This window comes from Larimichthys crocea, chromosome XVII (assembly GCF_000972845.2).
Source record: "Larimichthys crocea isolate SSNF chromosome XVII, L_crocea_2.0, whole genome shotgun sequence".
Taxonomy (NCBI): domain Eukaryota; kingdom Metazoa; phylum Chordata; class Actinopteri; family Sciaenidae; genus Larimichthys; species Larimichthys crocea.
Window position 1 is genome coordinate 17,868,966 of NC_040027.1, and position 18,443 is coordinate 17,887,408.

At 43.7% G+C, this 18,443-nt stretch overlaps 1 protein-coding gene across 2 annotated transcripts in view; it reads left to right on the forward strand.

Moving 5' to 3' along the window:
- sema6bb (sema domain, transmembrane domain (TM), and cytoplasmic domain, (semaphorin) 6Bb) overlaps positions 1–17,470 on the forward strand; it is a 114,872-nt gene extending 97,402 nt beyond the window's left edge. For both annotated transcript variants that reach the window (XM_010730261.3, XM_027290236.1), the window contains one exon: positions 15,965–17,470. In XM_010730261.3, the coding sequence (XP_010728563.1) occupies positions 15,965–16,872 (908 nt within the window). In that variant the 3' untranslated portion in view covers positions 16,873–17,470. The remainder of the gene's footprint in view (positions 1–15,964) is intronic.
- Positions 17,471–18,443: the final 973 nt, after the last annotated feature.

The window sequence follows — 18,443 nt, forward strand, 5'->3', positions numbered from 1 at the left end:
CTGCTGGGTTGGCACGGCAGGAATTTGAGGCAGCATCTATCTGACGGCTGCCACCAACACTTAGACAGCACTTTGTCTGAGATATTGTGATGAACCTGGTGCCGCGGCCTATCTTTTCATCATCGCTCTTTTGTTCATTTGACATTTTCACTGTCTCTGATATGAATGCTTTCCTCAGTGTTTCCTCCTCTTAGTTAACGCCGAGTCCATCTTTCTTTGTCTTCCTTTAAGACAAAGATACTTTCAGCCATCTGCAAACGCAAGATTCAGTCGGAGGAAGACGGAGTGGCGCAGCTTCAATGAGCGTGTTATGACAAACTGTCACTGACACCGTTAAGACTTTGAAAACTGCCTCTCTATATGTGTCTGTCAGCATCTTTCACTGTACATCTGTGTACTTACAAGCACACACATATGCTCCCACATGCCAACACAAAGTCTTCAGGGACTCGGATCGTCTGAATAGACAGAAGGCTTTCGGCCTCTGAATATTTCATATCTTTATATATTGGACTCATTTCACCTGTCTGTATCTTGACCCAGCAGATGGAAGGTGAGATACGGTCTGGCCTATCTATCTCTCTTTGGGGAAATTCAGCAATCTCATTTTCACTCTCCCTTTTCTTACTTCTTTTCTCAAAGAGGAGTCTCTCTCTCTCTCTCTGCTGCTGCATATCAAACTAAATTTCTCCTCTCTGGCCTCCAGTCACGAGCAGTTCTCTACGCCTATTGACTGTCTTTAACAGTCAATGGCTGTCTTCAACAGTCAATGGGCGTAAAGATCCACTTTTTAATCATGATTATGGTTAAGCATGAGGTTTGAGGATTGGGTATGGTCAGTCACAAGATAAATCTGAGGGGTCATGAGATTATTAAAAAGACGTGAATGAAGAAAAAATGTTTTTGCTCTTCATAAATCATAAAGTATAAGATTTTGTGGGGTGGTTTTACCTATTCTGGTATCTAACAGGTATTCAAATCAGAGAAGTGTGCAGGGGAAAATTTGTCTTTGGTAGGACTACTGACAACTCCCAGATTTAATAACTGTCTGCAGGGCGCGATGCTGCTATAGACATTGTAAGTGAAAAAATAAGATTAAGGTCAGGCTGGTTATATTCCGTTTTTAAGGGGAAATTATGCTAGTTCTGGCTGTGCAGCTTGTCTGAAAAAGAACAAGTCATTTATTGTGCCATAGTCTCTGCTCCTCTGCTGCTCTGTGTCTCTCCTATCCCTCATGCTTCATCTCTCTGCAGTCACAGTCAGTGCTACACTGATTTCAGAGCAGCCTTGTCGTCAGACCTCAAAGGGAGATGGATGGACGGCCTTACTTAGAGCCCAGCTAACTGCCTCCCCTTTCTCCTTAGCTGGAAAGAAGCAGTTGCTGGAGGGAGAATCGATTTTCATCTCTCCTCGGGCTGATGGCAGTCGAATAGATATCAAGGGTGATTCTGCAAGGGGAAAGGAATGGGGCTGAGAAGAGCGTAGACGGGGAGTAGAGGCTGGGTAAATCAGATCCAGGAGTAGAAAGCGAAGCAAAAAAGAGATTGAGAGATCATAGGAAGAGTACAAACTTTGAGGATGGAAAGGGTGAAATGGTTCAGGGGATCAGAAGTGTGCAGTCATGTGGGTGAATAAGAAAAGGAATGGTGCAATATAAAGAGAAGGCTGAAAGAGGGAGGTCAGAAGAGGAAGGAAAGGCGAGGAGATGGGGGTAATCACACAGGGGACAGAGAAAAGATGAGAACAAGGGTGAATGAAAGCTTGGAGAATGGATGGAAGGGAGAGGAGTGGTTGTTTCCATGGGTGCTAGGCTGGGCTGGTGTGACAAATGGACTGAGAGTGCCGCCGGCATCTCCGGTGTCACGGTGCTGTCACTGGCCTCCTCAGTGGGCTTGTGGCCAGGCTGTAACTCTGTCGAGGTGATGTACACCACCTGCCTCACATCCTCTTAATCTTCTCTTTTTGTACATCACAGAGCTGTTGCCCTTCTCCTTACTTCGCACTAGTATCTACATCTTTATTTTGTATCATTTACTTTTATTAATTGGTCATAAAAATCAATGGAATGAGCATAATGTTCCTTACGCTGTTGCTAAAAAATGTCTTTCTGCAAGACCACAGTGGAGTATCGACTTAATTATGGGAAACTATATAAGCGAGTCGAGTTTAGCTTAGGGTATTGCCATGTGGTTATGCATGGCTGTCTCTGCGTTTATCAGAAAACAAAGATCACACCGCAAACACACACACACACACCAAATATTAGTATGTCGAGACATGCTGTTTCACTAAACCTGCTCTGATCAAAGCAAGGTTTGGAAGCCTGACATCTAATTGAGACGGTGTGTTGTGGGAGGGGCACTTTGATGAAAGAGATGAGGTCAGAGAAGTTACTGGGTTCAATTATGTGTGTGTGTATATAAGTGTGTGTGTGTGTGTGTGTGTCCATTAGCCTATGGACTTTCTGTCAGGCACTAAGCGAGCTAACGTCATTGTTGTTAGGTAATTTTGTAGGTCCAAACAAACAGGCACACTTGCACCGAGGGGGGTGAAGTGACGCAGCACTTCTGGCATGAAACTGTGTATTTCCACCTGCTAAGAACACATTTTACTGCAAACACAAGCACAAACAGTAATGTTCAGTATCAAAGGCACATTTACGCAGATATCTCCAAAGTCACAGGGAGAAAAAAAAAATGTATTTTGAATTTTGCCTCTTTGACTTTGAACACACATCAAGAAGAAGAAGAATGCAAAATGTTAATGCTTTTAGGATGAACTTTAAAAGGCCTTTTACTCTTCACTCTCTACACAGCCATTGTACAGCAGCTGTAATAATATGTTCACTTCATCTGAAGTCTGTAGTTTGAGCGATGTAATGCACATATTTACACTCCGGTCAAACAGCGTGGTTACATTCATTAATTATTCAATTTTGTGCCTCAGCACTGGGCTCTCACAAAATAGTTACACCAACCTCTCAGACTAATACATGAATACAAACAGAGACGATTATTACGAGTATTAAAGCTGCTCCTTTGTTTTTTTTTTAACTCTTTTGAACTTTTCAAAGTCTTTGGAGAAACTTGAGAAAGTTTCTACCTCTTAGCTTGTCAAACTGTGTTGATTGTAGGAAGGAAAATGCTACAAAACTTTAATTTAATAGTTTTTGATCAGCAAAGGAGCTCTACAGCTCACAGGAAGACTTGATTGAAGGATGATGTCATTTTTGATTAGAGAGTCTTCACGGGAATTGTTGATAACAAAAACAAAAACAAACACGGGGCTTGTGTTTTTTCCTGAATGATCTTCACAACCATATTAAGACGTAGAACCGGTAAACAGTTCTAGCCATTTTTACAGTTTTCACTGCGCTGTGCCACATTTGTGCCTCTGCTCTCTAAAATTGCAAAAAAAAAAAAAGGGTTAGTCACACCCACTTATGCCCAGAGTCTGAACTTGCAGGAAAATAGAGCTATAATGTCTGTGTGTGAACAGTTATGCCCTCGAAATTAGCAGGCTCTTCACAGTGGACAACTCACCCAGCGTGACAAACTGCAGCTGGATTTATGCTGGATTTAGTTTTAATGATGTTTGAGCAGAACACACACTGCTGACAGAAATCACCTAACTAACTCTGAATTGCTAGGATTGTGTGTGTGTGTGTGTGTGTGTGTGTGTGTGTGTTTGGGCATGTGACAGGTAATATAAACCATTTCTGTAAACAGCATAATGAGTCGGATTTGGTTCAGGCGTCGACAGACGGTATGGGATGTCAGATCCACTCACGGCAGGTTATCACAACGTGTCGATTGGCTGGATTCAGTTCTTCCAGGTTGTGACCCTTGCTGACAGGCAGATCAGTTACAGCATAAACGTGGGATAAATGGTCTGTCAAATCTCCCGACTTCTCTCTTTTAATTTGCTATGAGGGTCTCTAAACTCTAAAGAAAAGAGACTCTCACATCCAGCTCAGACCCTCAGAGGCAACAGCCTCAGAAATGCCAAGCGTCTGAATCTCTCAGCAGCAATGAGCTGAACGCTCCCTTCATTTTATTTTGCTGTTTGCAGGCCTTTTGGGGGAATGATTTAAATTGTGTTTGCACAGACATCTCATCAGCTAAAGTCAACTCTGTTAAACCAGCCATCAAATAGGAGTAGGAGGCAGTGTTGCGGAGGTGTGTGCGGTGCTGTTGCTACAGGAGACGCGTCCCGCCTCATCACATTCCCCTCTGTTTCCTCCTTGTCGATAAAAGCAGAGGAGGCTTTTCCTGCGAGTGCATGCATCCGAACCCACACTGACGAACGCAAACGTTCGTACTCGCGCACACGCACGTTCGCCACCCGTTTTGCTGTGAACTCACTCAGCCGTAATGACACAGCAAGTGTTGCCACAGTGTAGCTACAGATGGAAGCAATTATGGTGCTGTGAAAATATTTCCCGAAGAAAGGCAGTGTTTTGACTGGTGGAACAGCGGGATGCAATCACTCAGTAATTGAGGTCCACCGAAACATCAATGAGGCGAAGGCAGATTGGAGATTCCTTGTTGTGGCGTCATGTTAACAGTGGATGGAGCTCACCGCAGAGCCGGGACAGACTCCGTCTTTCTCTCTGGTGGTTGTAACGTTGTGAGGAGCTTTGTGCAGGAAAGCAAATTTGTTGCCAAATTTACGACCGTTGTCTCATCTGATGCCATTCTAATTGCTGCGGTTTGGAATGGGGCCTGAGTTGAGGCTTAGGAGGGGGAACCCATAAAGCCGACACAGTTCTTTGTATTTACATGGCAGCTAGTTAAAGCACAGGGTCTTAAGTCTGCTGATGATGAATGTGTTGCCCCGTAGCTTGAACCCCAACAGAGAGACAGACAGGAAACAAGAAAGAAAGAGAGAGGATGGGTGGGGGGGGGGAGCATTCGCCACAGTAGTTCATTTTTGTTTGATGCGGTCTCCTCTTTCAGACGGAGAGAGAGCTCTGTAACCTTGGCGCCACAGTCGTCCTTCCTCCTCTCCTAACTCCCTCTGCTGTCACTCCTGCAAGTCAGATACCAAGGGCAGAGAGAGAGAGAGAGAGAGAGAGAGAATAGACAAGTAGAGATAGAGGAAGTGTGGTGTGTGTGTGGCTGTGCATCCCCAGACCGTGCTCTAACTCACACATCTCTCCCGCCCTGCGGAGCTTCTGAGAGGCTTGAAGAACAGAGATGATCCCCTCTGTGAATACTGAAGCTCAGGCTGATGAAATGTAAGGACCAACGCGCCTTATGACAACCGGCATATGTGTGTGTGTACTTGGGCATAGCAGCAGAATAAGGGAAGTGGAATACTGTATGGCGTGTTTGCAGCTTTCAGTGTAGAGATGGAGTTTTTTTTTTTTTTTTTTTTAAGCGAGCTCTAAGATGATAAGAATAGCAGCTTCAGCCTCTGGAAAGCTTGGTGAGGTGCGAGGACTCCTGAAGGGCTTCATCTCTTTCATCTGACTTCTTCTTCAGAGTCCTCCCTCTGCTGCTCACATATGCCCAACAGCGGGAAGCCTTGAAATACACAGGGGACGTGGTGACCCCTCAGCGAGTCACAGGTTCTCGTTGATAGACAAGTTTGCATTGTCTCAATGTCTTTCAACAGCTGATTGAAGTGAGATTTTAAGTGGTGAAAAAATATTTTCATTTTCACCCCCCCCCCTCCACACATCCAAAAGTTGTTGTTTCATGCTGCAAGAGGCCACTGATCACACAGACTTCTGGCACCTTTGACAGCTCAGAAAGTGCTTCAGGTAATAGAAAATGAAGAGAGAGAAGAAAAAAAACAGAGAGATGCCATGTAAATGAGCTGCTCATTAGTGAGAAAGCTCATTAGTGTGTAATTAAAAATGTTTAAATAAACAAAATAAATACAGAAACTTCAATTTAGTTATTTAAAAAAAACATATGAGCCATATTCTGTACTCTTTACAAGTAAAACTCTGCATGCAGGACTTATAATGGAGTATATCTGAGCACTGGTAGCACTGCGTGTTTGTACATTATTAGAATAATATGGTGCCTTGTGTGATCCAGATGCCAGCCTCAAAAAGTGGGGGGTACATGCGTGTGTTTGTGAAAATGTCAGAGTGTGTCATGTGAGTGGACCTGGAGCCACTTTACACACAAACACCAGCTGAAGCCACCGGCTCTTCTCACTGTCTGCAAAATTGAACTCTAGAAACTGGCGTATCAGGAATTGGGCTGAATGTACACACAGAGGGAGGAAGAGACAGAGTTGATGAAGAAAAAGGGCCTCGGGCAGGACTGTGGTCAGTGCTGAGTAATAGTTGTCCAATAATGTGTAGGCAGGACCTGGAGGCGCTATGTACTGTAATGCCTCAACAGAGAGTCCTGCAGGGTGACATCCAGAATACTGTAACTACTCTCCACTCGCAACACTGAGGATTGTTTTTGTGTCTATCATTCAGACAGAAATCGACCACAGTGAGTTCCCCTAACTCCCTGCATCAAACAACACTTTTCCTCCTTTCTGCAACACATCAATAACACTACTGCGCTTTTTTTTCTCACCCTCCCGCTCTCGCTGTTTCACTCAGTCACACTCCCTCTGTCTCAAACTCATCCGCTTTCACTTCATTTATGTTTCTCTTCCTTCTAACACCTCTTTCCTGCTCTTTCTTTCTTTGCCCCTTTTCTTTGCCAGTCTGTCCATCAGCCTCTTTCCTATCTCTTTCACCCGCTGGGTCTGTTGCATCACCTCAGTATTGATCACTTTAAACTCCCTTTATTTCAGGTCAGCCGACAGGCGCTGTGAGTCTGAGCGATCGTTCAGCTCGGGATATGGCCTAGCGGCACGTCCACCTGAGTGGCCTTGGCCCGTGTCACAGAGGAGACATTTCATTAAAGACGGCCTGTAAATTAACAGAGCAGGCGGGTGGCTGAACGAATGGGGCGAGAGCAGTTTCAATCAGCCACCCAGATGGCGTGCAGCCCCGACATGAGGCCTGATGGTTTAATCATTCTGTTAAACCTTCAGAAATTTGTATCAGGAACCGGTCCAACACTTCAGCACAGAGGATGCGAACATAAAAACAAATTGGCATGTGTTTTCAGCTGGTGGGCGTATAGTATAGCAGTGTACATAGCTCTGATGTGATATATGGATGTTCCATGTGAGAAAGATTAAGTTGAAATTGCCTGGTTCATGATTTGGGAATGAGAGATATGAGCCCTCTGGGCAGATAGTTAGACTAATGCTATGCGGACCTGCTCTCCAATTTATTGCCTGTGACATGTTTGTGAATATTTATTATTGCTCTCCACAGTATGCTTTTGGCTTTGCACCTAAAGTGAGAATATCAATTACCAAACGATAGCACAGCCAACTCCATAACCCGTAAGTTATAGGATATAGAGAAAAATAATGAAGGCTAAAACCTACTGCGAAAACACACACACGTTACGTATACACACACACGCACTCTTGCATGCACAAAATTCTCTGGAAAACAATTTATTTCACCGCAGTGTCCGCCACAGCCCAGTTGCTTTGTTTGGATTGGATGCAGCTGAAACTGCTAACAGACTCCCCCTTGTTAAGCTGCCTCTCACTAAAGGTTGACCAGATTGGGAAAACAAGGTCCCCTGATATAATTGAATCCACAAATTGAATGAGGAACATTCCTGACAGCAACACGTGTGCAAAGGCTGTGAAAAAACATTTATGGGAAACGGGGGGAAAAAAAAAAAAGTCCTGTAGCTTTTGATTATACAGCAGCGGGAGGGAGTCAGCCCTGATGATTTTAACACGCAGAGCTCCCCTAAAGCAAAAACTAAAACTAAACTTACCTCATTTACCCCAAGCAGAGATTTTTTTCTGAGTATGAAAAAGGTAGAGAGGAACCAAGATGAGGAAAGAGGGTGAGAGTTAAAAATTGAGATACACTGAGTTCACCAAAGGTGGAAGAGAGGGAATTGTATAGGCGGCAGGAGAGTGATGCAGGTATGTAATTATGCAGTCATCATCGCAAACCTTGACTCTGAGCCAGCCAAAAGCCTTCACTAATAGACCCAGCTGAAGACCTGAATCTATTAACAGCAGTTATTTGGTGGAGTTTTTATGGAATTTTAATTGCAAACACATGGCTGGTGTGCATAAATGTTTAAACGTATCGATCATTCAGGTGCAAGACAGGAACATCTGACTGGCACCCAGGACGGGAAGTTGAGTTTTCTTTTTTTTTTTCTAACGTATATATTTTTTTCCTCTTTAAACCAGGGAGTCGTGTATAATTCTCCAGCAGCTTTCCTCAGCCATGCTCTAAAAACACTGTCAGGCGCTGTAAATGGTTTTACAATCATCCCGAGAGTAAACACGGTTTACGAGCAAGCAAGGGTTAGTCCGAATAAGGAGCTCTGCAGTGTTTTTTCCCTTTTTTTTAAAAAAAGAAAAGCGCTTTAATTCTTTCTCTTTCATCCTTGAGCACACATCGGTGTAAGCTTCGTAGCTCACAACATGAGGTGTAATGTGTGTGTGTGCGAAAGAGAGAGAGATGCAGTAGTAGAAATAGATGGTGAGATATATATGCTGAAAGAAAACTAATGGGGATGGTAAAAAAAAAAAAAAAAAAGACACCATGAAGGAGGAGGACGTGCTAAAAACAAGAAACAAAATAGTGCCTGCAGTTTTTCAATAGAGGAAAAAAGAGAGAAGAATAATGAGCAAAATCACTGAGCCATGGGTGCTGGCAGTGCACGCAGTCACTTATTAACACACACGCACATATTCATACATCTATGCACACTTATTCACACTGTGACGCACATGCTTTGCCACGTGCATCCCTGCCGTCACTGCGTGCATAAACACATTAACATGCAGAGAAATGGTGGGTTCTGGAGATGAAAGCTCCTCAGATCAGCGGCTGTACGCTGACACAGTCGTAACCTATCAAGCTCAGAAGTGTGTGCTCGTGGCATCGACAGGTCCACCGGGATGCTGTGAAGTCTCTTTGTTCTGTTTTGATGTGCTGTGTTTCGGATGCATGTATTTCAGCTCTCAAACTGCATAAAAGTTCTCTTGCCTGGCTTTTGATTAAGAAACTTATCGAACTGTAGGAAGCCGCAAATAGTAATTTATTACTGTGTAAAATAGCGAACACCCACAGACAGTAATCAAAACCCGGTAAGAGGGTGAAACAGGTTTCTTGATTCCATGTTGTGTTATTTTTCTAAAGAATAATGTGGGTCTTATTTTGGTAACATTTTGTCTGACCACATCAGCAATCAAGCTGTTCCCAATGGCCCCGCTCAAGGGAGGAGTGAAAAGTCAACCATCATATAGAGCAGAGAGACACAGTAACAGTGTACATTTTCAGACAGTCGCTCCTAGAAGGCATTCATAATGTTGCACTCATTTGTTCGCACGAAAAGTGACAGAAATAGTTGTGAATCAAAAAAGAGAGCTCAGGAGAAAAAGTTCAAACCCTGAGCGAATTGTTAGTTTGTTGACTTCGGAAAGTACAGACTTTAGTAGGGCACAAACAATATTTTCAGATGCTGAACTTTCCAGTTTTTCTCTGTTTGGCATTGACGTTTTTGTTATCCACAATGCCATGTTCAAGGCACTGTGTGAGAGGTTGACTTACAGAGCTCTAACACGACCTTCCTCACTAAGTAAATTGCTGAGATCTGAGAGCAGCTCGCTATGAAGGAGTCCAACAAGATGAGATAACCCGAGAAGTCAGACAATCAGTAGGTTGACAGAACTTTTGCAGAAGGTCAAACAATGAAATTGTTGCTGAAACATCCAGATAGATCCAGACTTCCTGGTTCACCTTCTACCTCTGTATCTGTTGTAGCTGTAAGTACACGGTTTTCCTGTTTGATTAGGGATTATTACATACATTTGGGGTGTGCTTACTTATAGATTTACCTTGAATAAAATGTTTAGATAATTTTTTCCCAACCTTATTGGCGTGACGCATTTAAGCCAAGTGTCACAAGTTGCATATATCTACGAGATGTGAACAGTGGAACAGTTTAGAGGTGTCATGAGGAAAAAGAAGAAGAAACAAATTTGAGACCCATCAGAAAAAGTCAGATCATTTTATCTGTTCTATATTATATCTATTGAACCTTCAGATTTATCTTGAGGGGTCTTTCTGCTTGGAATGTATTGGTTTAAAATCTCCAGCTTGCCTGATTGTCTGAACACTTGTGTTTTGTGCCAGACTTCATTTTGGTGATGCTTCAGTGTTCCCAGATTTTAGCAATTACTTTGATGAGTGCAACACTATCATACCCAATGGAAATGATAGGCAAAACGATGAAAATAGACCCAAGTTGTAATGAACCATGATTATCCTTTGGATGCGTGCTTCTAATCAACATCAACATCACCGATGCCGGGTTAAAAATCCTCCCCTTCATCTGCCTTTCTGTCTTTATCTCACACACACATGTTCACAAGGCCATTGTCGAAAGCGCCGCCAAACTGTGAGCGTGGCCTGAGTAGATACACAGTCTTCTGCCAGTGCTCTAATCAAGGGAAATGTTTAACAACTGGGATGGAGCTAGCAGGGATTTTCATTAATTTCCCTTCCACACCGGCAGAATGGAGGGAAAGAGGGGAGGGGGGGGGTTGAAAGCGGAAGACATGAGGGGAAACGGAAGCATCCGCAAAAATCACACTGATTAACATGACCACAGCTGTCACGATCAGAAACATCACTTTTGTCATTAGATATGATCGTGAAGGGATGACCTTGGTTTGAAAGCGTGCAAGTAAAAGTTTCTTTACTTCTCTTTAGAGATTTTGAGCTATTACTCCCATCATTTTGCCACCCCTCGTGATCAAAGGAGTGGTGGCTAAGAGAGAGATACAGAGAGAGGATTAACAGCTAACAAGAGGTTTGGAGGGAAGGACGATACACGGTATGACAGTACAGATGACTGTGGGTTAGAGACAAAGGAAATCATACACCTAAGAGAGGATTGAACTACGTGTGAGCTCCTTTGTTATTTGAATTTGACAGTTAACTTATGTAATATGTTTATTTATTATATAAGTATATTGTACATAAATATCTTAAAAAGTGTTTGCGTCCATCTATTTTTTGTACCAACGAGGTCTCGTCTCTCCTCCAAACTTGCTTCCTCCATCCTTTTCTCTCTCTTCTTCACCTCTTTAGTCCTCACTCATGCCCTCTTCTTTCTCTTCAGACGTCTCCTCCTGTCATCCCATTAACTCTCCTCCTCTTTTGTTTAATTTCCTTTCTTCTCCTCACTTCTCCTTCCTTTTCCACAACCTAGACAACATCCCTCTCCTCTCCTCTCCTCTCCTCTCCTCTCCTCTCCTCTCCTCTCATGTTACGCTGTAATTGGAGCTGGAAGCCTCAAGACAAGCAGTTCAGTGTGCGTCAGGCTGACAGGCAGGCCCGTTGGCTTCTATTAAGCTTTAATAAGTGAGCAGGATTGGAAGAGGAGAGGAGAGTTGAAGGGAGGAGAGAGTGTGCAAGCTGCTGCCTCCACTGTCACCTCTCTGTAGGACGCAGGAAAACCTGCCTGCTGTCACACAGAGACAGACACCACCAAATCTATCCATCGTCCTTTCATTTTCATCAGGTTTTTCACTTTATTGCCACTGGCTAAAGATTTCCTCGATATGATTTGCATCTAAGAAAGTCCGACATTCTGAATTCATGAAATAATTACATAACATATCTGTGTTCATGTCAAAGAGAAAAAGAGTTGAGGAAGCACATTGAGTGTGAGAAGGCCAGTCTGTCTCTGTTCTACAGCTAAAACATCTGTGCACACACACACACACAGAATGAAAGCCATACTAACACACACACACTTGTCAAGACCTTTCTTTCTTCATCGAGACGACAGCGGTATTATTGCACCGTGCAGAATTTAATCTGAAGTGCCACACAGCAACCCTGGACCACAGTTGATGTAAATGTTAAAGAAATATCTACAACCTCTGCATCTGAGCACAGCATGAACAAATCCAGATGTTACGTGTGTGTGTGAGAGGAGATTTGCGGCTTCACCCCCTTGTGTTGCAACCTCATTCTCCATTTTCTGTGGTCGCAGCGCTTCATTTTTGTTTACAAAGTCATCAGGACTGCGGTTTACTGCAAAAAAAAAAAAGAATCATTTCATTACCTTACTTTTCAAACCCCTTCCTGTGTGTGTATGTGTGGACACTGTAGACGAACACGCTGATAACCTCCAAATGTCTTTCTTTGTGTCGCATCTGCTGCCCCGAAGAACACCCTTGTTACTGAGGAGAAGAGCGATAATGTGATTGAAACTGGCAGTCTTTCCGAACTGAATATTGGCCTGAAACTTGAAAAATAAATACAGCAGGAATCAGGGTTATGTTTAGGCTGCAACAAAGATGCCAAGAATGTGTTCAAGGAGAAAAGAACTCCCAATGAACAAATGCCAAATTCAATATAAACATAGAAGAACATGGGTGCTTAAATGAATACACAAAGACTAACATCTGTGCACGTCAGCCTTTGAAACTATGAGCTGGCTGTGTCGCAGCATGAGGGAACGGAGTGAGGAGAGATATGTTGTGAGATCTGAATTATAAGCTGCCATCTGCGTTCAGAGCAATTTTGAGATATTGAGCAATCAAGTCTTTACATCCCGTTGGGCAAAACTAACCTCCTATATAATCCTTAATAATCAGTTAAATAAACACTTGCATAATTCAAGCCACATGCAGACTTACTTCGGGAGAATTTGAAATGTGAAATGCAAAAATCATCCGAACAATCCCATTTTAGATCACAAAATTGGATGGAGATGTGTTATTTCAGGACAAATATTCAGAGGCAAGGAAGAGCAAGGAAAGAAAATGAGCAAAGAGGAGTTTGTGGCATCGAGCAAACAGAATTTCAAAAAAGAAAAGAAAAGAAAAACAAATGACGCTGACACACAATCCCGCTGATAAAATGTGATCTCTGGTTGTTCAAGAGGATTTGCCTAATGGTGAGCTGAGCATGTCACAGAATTAACAGGCTGTAACTAAGGCCCATGTCCACGTGTATCACTGAGTGTATTGGATTGGTGATAAAGGACTAATTAGTGCTGAAAAGGACATTGATTGACCAACAAGGCCAGTTGATTAATGCCAGGTTTCAGTCAATGGAAGCTGCAAACTTGTTGAGAGTATGGACTCGCATTGATAGTGTCAAGGATATATTGTCCAAGCTATACGATGAAATTCTAAGTGACAACAGCTCAATGAATGGTTAAATACAATTCTGGTCATTTGTTACCTGGACTTTTTAGAGTGTAGTTTCGCTTTAATGGTACGGCTGTATGTACGGCTCCAGCCTGGCAGTCGGCCAGCTGTCTGAATAAATGAAAGCAAACACAGATAAGGTTCCTTTCCTCTTTATAATCTTATCACTTTAATCTTTCTGTTTACATCAGAATGATATTTTAACTACACTATAAACTTGTCTCTAGGGATGACAATACCAGTCCACCTCTCAGACTGAAATATTGCAACATTACCATGAAATGTACAGATGATGTCCCCAGATGAGGAACCCTACAGAGTTTGGTGATCGTATGACTTTTCCTCTAGCGCTATCATAAAGGTAGACGTTTACGGTTTCACGTGAAATGTCTCGGCAAGTGTTGGATGGATTCCCATGATACCTGGTACAGACTTTCATGATGCCCTTGGGATGAAATGTAGCTTATTCAGTAGTTTACAGTTTGGTTTGGGAACCGGAGGGCGGCCAGTTCAAGTCCAGCATGTGCCACAGTATGAGGTGTAGACTGGTAGCTGGAGAGGTGCCAGTTCACCTCCTGGACACTTCTTGAGGTGCCTTGAGCAAGGTATCGAACCCTTAACTGCTCTCCATCACACAGCTCTTTGCCTTGTGTGTGAGATGTGTATGTCTAAACCTTGAAGTAATAAGTAAGTCATATTCTTTTTTAGCGCCATCATCAGGTCACATTTGTCCAATACCTGCAAAATGAATGACATTCCCATCAGCCTCAGCTTTACTCTTTGTTTGGTGGCAAGTATTAGCAGGCTAACTCGATGACTAAAATCATGAACCTTTTCTTTATTATTGCACCTCATACCTGTTGCACATAAGCATGTTAGCCTGCTGAGGGTTGCAGCCTCAGCGAGCAGCTAGTAGACTCTTACTCTAACACCACATTAGTGCTTATTTAAGGTCTTTTTCCTGCTATTTCTCTTTGTGAGGTCATTATAATTGTGGCTTTTTGAAAAGGCTTTGGGCTATAGCCACCCAGAGAAATTGTTTGTTTGTGTTTTTTCACTGGGAGCTATTTTTTACCAAAGCACAATTGCCAGTATCTCCTCACAGAAGGAAAAACGCTAAAACAGTAGGTGTGCCATTGTTTTTGGAAGGAGGTCTGTAAAGCTTTAAAAAAATTGATTTTTTTTGTGTGTGTGTTCAACTAACACAACCCAGATTTGAGCTCTCTGCTGTTAGGACAGATATGCTCAAAACTCAGAAAGTTAAGTGGAACTAGATAGATTGTAAAATTTAGCAGAAATTGTTTTTACTGTGTTTCTTGGTCAGCTGCTTCTGTAATGCGTAGAAGAGCACTTCCGGCAGAGCACAGCAGTTCAGCAGTCACAGGATTTTCATTGCCATTCCCCCAGCTTAATGTCAGTGTGTAGAGTAACACTTTATTATGCCAAGCCACAGGCCACAGTAATTAACCACCAGGCTGTACGAGTATTTGCACCACAACCAGCTGCATTTGTCCCCATTAAAAATGAATTTGTCACTCAATAAAAGTATGTTTGTTTAAAAAAAAAAAACGGCTGCTGTATGTTCGTTCTTTCTCCCGTTCTTCATTCGGCTCCTTTTCTGTGTTGCGTGTAAGTGAGGAAGTGGCTCCCAATGTCTATTAATGACATCCATTTATTTTCTGTGAGAAAGGATTTATTTCACTGTCCTTGTGCAGACAGTCCTCCCTCTGCCGCTATTGGTGTTGTAATTTAACAACTATTACTATGTTTGTCTAAGGCCCCAAATGTTCGAGTTTGCTTTAGGCAACTTCTCTCTTTCTGTTTCTCTCTCTCTCTGTAACACCCTCCTCTTTCTTTCTTCTTCTTTTCTCCAATCTGCTTCTCTTGGCACAATTTCTTTGTATTTGTTGGTGATGTTCCCAGGAGCTCACACAGCAAAGAACGTTTCTTCTGGCATTTCCCTAATTGATCCATGGCAGCCAGTGCTGTGGTCTGTAGCTGTATTCATATCTTCAATAATTCATAAACAGTTCTCTCGTAGGGAGTTCATCTCATGTTCTTATACAAAAGAAATGCAAAAATGGTTTTGTCTGCCAATGTGGTACCCTTTATCTATAAACAATATGCCTTGTGTTCATCCTTGCAAAAGTCTTTTTAGATGCAACAAGGAAAAATATCAGCCTATTTGTTTGAGCAAGTACAAGAACTTTTAATTCATAAATTCACAGGAAAGAAAAGTTTTGGATGTTTCAGGTCTTTATTTTGTTTGTGCATAAACCAAAAAGCTGTACTGAGCAGTATCTAGAGAATTATATGTTCTGTTTTTAATCAAACTACATGGGGAGTCCAACAGATTTTGATGGTAAACATTCTGAAAACTTTAACTTATAACTCACCATTAATGCTAGATCTGGCATTCCTCCACATAAAGCTAATGTTGTGAAACATGTTGGGGTTGAGAGCTATTCTCAATCAGGAAGACAGTTATTACAGCTATTAAAATCACCATCCACTTTACGTAATGAAGGTAATTAGCCAGAGCTACGTGGCTTTAAAGCATACGACTATTCCCACCCACAAAGGGAAGAGAGAAAATAGGCCATTTTGCCTCGCCGTTTGTTAACTCCCACATGTTTAATACAGGAAATGCTAATAACATGGTTCCACCAGTTGACTGATGGCTTTCCTTTTGTGCATGATTGTATCTGTCTCTTTGTAGGAATGCTGCTCCAAGAGACTTTCATCGAGGAACCCGATGGCCTGGTGTCTGTAAATCTCCTAGTGGTGTCTGCTGTTTCAGCCTTTGCAACTGGAGCTGTCCTCTCTGGCCTCACCGTCTGCTGGATCATGAGTCACCGCCACCGCCACTCCCGAGGCTCTGGAACCAATGGCGCCCGCCGCAAAAGTGACAAAGAGCAGAGCATGCTGGGGCAGGGGCGCAGCGGGTCAGTAATGAGCGTGACAAGAACCAGCGGCGGAGAGAGACGTCGTTCGCAAGCAGACAACCCCTTCGTTACGCCCAATGGTTGGCCTAAAGGAGAGATGGACCCAGGCTTGCTGCCTACCCCGGAACAGACCCCACTGCAGCAGAAACGGAGCATGCGTCTCCCAGACACTGACTGGGATCAGAGCCAGACCTTCCTCACTGCTGTGGGGACACCGTGCCCCAACAACTCTGTCATCTACCTGAGCTCCAAGTTCCTGCATGGTGGTGGAGGGGGTGGAGGGATGGTCCGGATAGAGGACCCAGGGGAGGTCATGCTGCCCCCGCACACAGAGCGCCAGCGCTACTTGATTCTAGCCACCCAGAGAGGGGAGCACGGTGGCAGTCGTCCGAGTGGCACCCTGAGGAACTCAGCAGGAGAATACATCTACCCCGCCACGCCGCAGGACTCCCCTGACCGACGGAGGGTGGTTTCCGCTCCCACTCCCCACATGGACTATGGGGAGCCTCGCTGGAGTCACGAGGCGCTTAACTACAACAGCAACAATGGAGCACCCTATCACCCCCAGCGTCAGGGTCTTATCAGGCCAGATATGCACGGGCCTCGGGGATTGGGAGAACTGGCTGACTTCAGCCATCTTCTAGGGAAGAACATGGGAGAGCGCACCCCCAGTGGTCAGTGAGGTGAAGTACATGAGTCCTGGCACCAAGCTCTCTCTGAACACCCATTCCCTCCAACAGCAGACTGGAATAAATCAACCCCTCAGACTCACTGTCCCGGTCCAACCTTACCCTGTCTGTCCTCTCTCACTGTCATTCAATGTTCTGACGTCATTCAGCTGACTGAAGAGAGAGACAGAGAGAAAAGAAACAAAGAGAGAGTTGAAATAGAGGAGAAAACTCTCCTCACATCTCTGTTCCTCTGCTCTTAATCTGAGGTGCACCCCTCTTGCTCTGTAAGTGGTACGACCCGCAGAGCTTGACTTTGACACCACAGGACAAACAGTAAGGTAAAGAGAGGGGTGCAAAGCAAAGGGAATCTTCTCCAAGGAACATGGCGGGGATTTAAAAAAAAAAAAAAAAAAAAAAAGAACAATTTCGCTTGCAGAGCCAAATGTGAAAGGTCTCCCTCCACCATTTTGTTCATCGTTATGACACCGTGGATCTTGTTTGAGTGTGAAATTTTGTTTCTGCTTTTGTTTTTTTGTGCCAGTGGCATCCAGCAGACAATAATGTGCTTTATTACGGATTTCAGATGAGACTAAAACTGTTGTAGCCGTGCCAGAGGGCATTGACTCTCAATGAATCATGCAGTGTGTGTGTATGTGATTGTGTGTATGTGTGTATGTGAGTGGCCACAACAACCCCAACCAGTGTCCTGTCTTTAACTGTGAAGTATAACTATATAATGAAGTTTCTGTAAGGAGGAGGTCAATGTTATTTTCCCTTTTTTTAAACAATCACAGACACAAATGGATTTTATTAAGTGTCTCCTTGAAGCTCTGTGTGTTCAGCAATCAAAAGTTTGGATGGTTGACCAGTAGCTAGTGAAGCGTTGAGACCCCCATTGTAATTTTTATGATTCCCAGCACCTCAGAGGCATCATGGGACAGAGCCATTATGTAAAACAAGAGAAAGCAATAAGCAAGAAACAATATAAAGATGAAGCCAATTTAATTTGATATTTTATAATATAACTTTTCTCTGCAAAGCAAACTGAAGTTTAGCGACGTGAGTGAGAAGTTGGGCACTGGGAAAAGGAACAATATCTCCCCTCCATTCTTCCCTCCCTAGCTGATTCTCAGTATGCCTGGGTCTGTCTGACCTGACCTGAGGCCCCCCTGGGCTCCGCAGTCCATTTGAAGGAGGAAATGTGAGCTGTGGCTGTCTGGCTGTCTGACTGGGTCTATGAGGCCCGGCCGCTTGGGAGCTCCATTCAGCCTCTTCTGCCCGACACTGAGCCTCTTTGTGCCCAAGAAGCAGGAGGAGACTGCGGCAACAAATAGCCGTTAAGAGTCAGGGACCTAGCCCAGCACCACAGCCTTGCAGAATATCAATGAGGAGGACAGCAGCTCCATCCGTCATGTGAGATGTACCAACCAGGACCGGGCATCTCTTACGCTTCAACCACTCTGGTTATTCACTAGTTTGCCAGGGCAGGGAGGAGGAGCTGGGCAGGAGCTGAAGGCTGAAGCTGAGGCCAAAGTTGGGGCACTGCTAACTGTCACAATGGTCATCCCTTGTGGCTTTATCC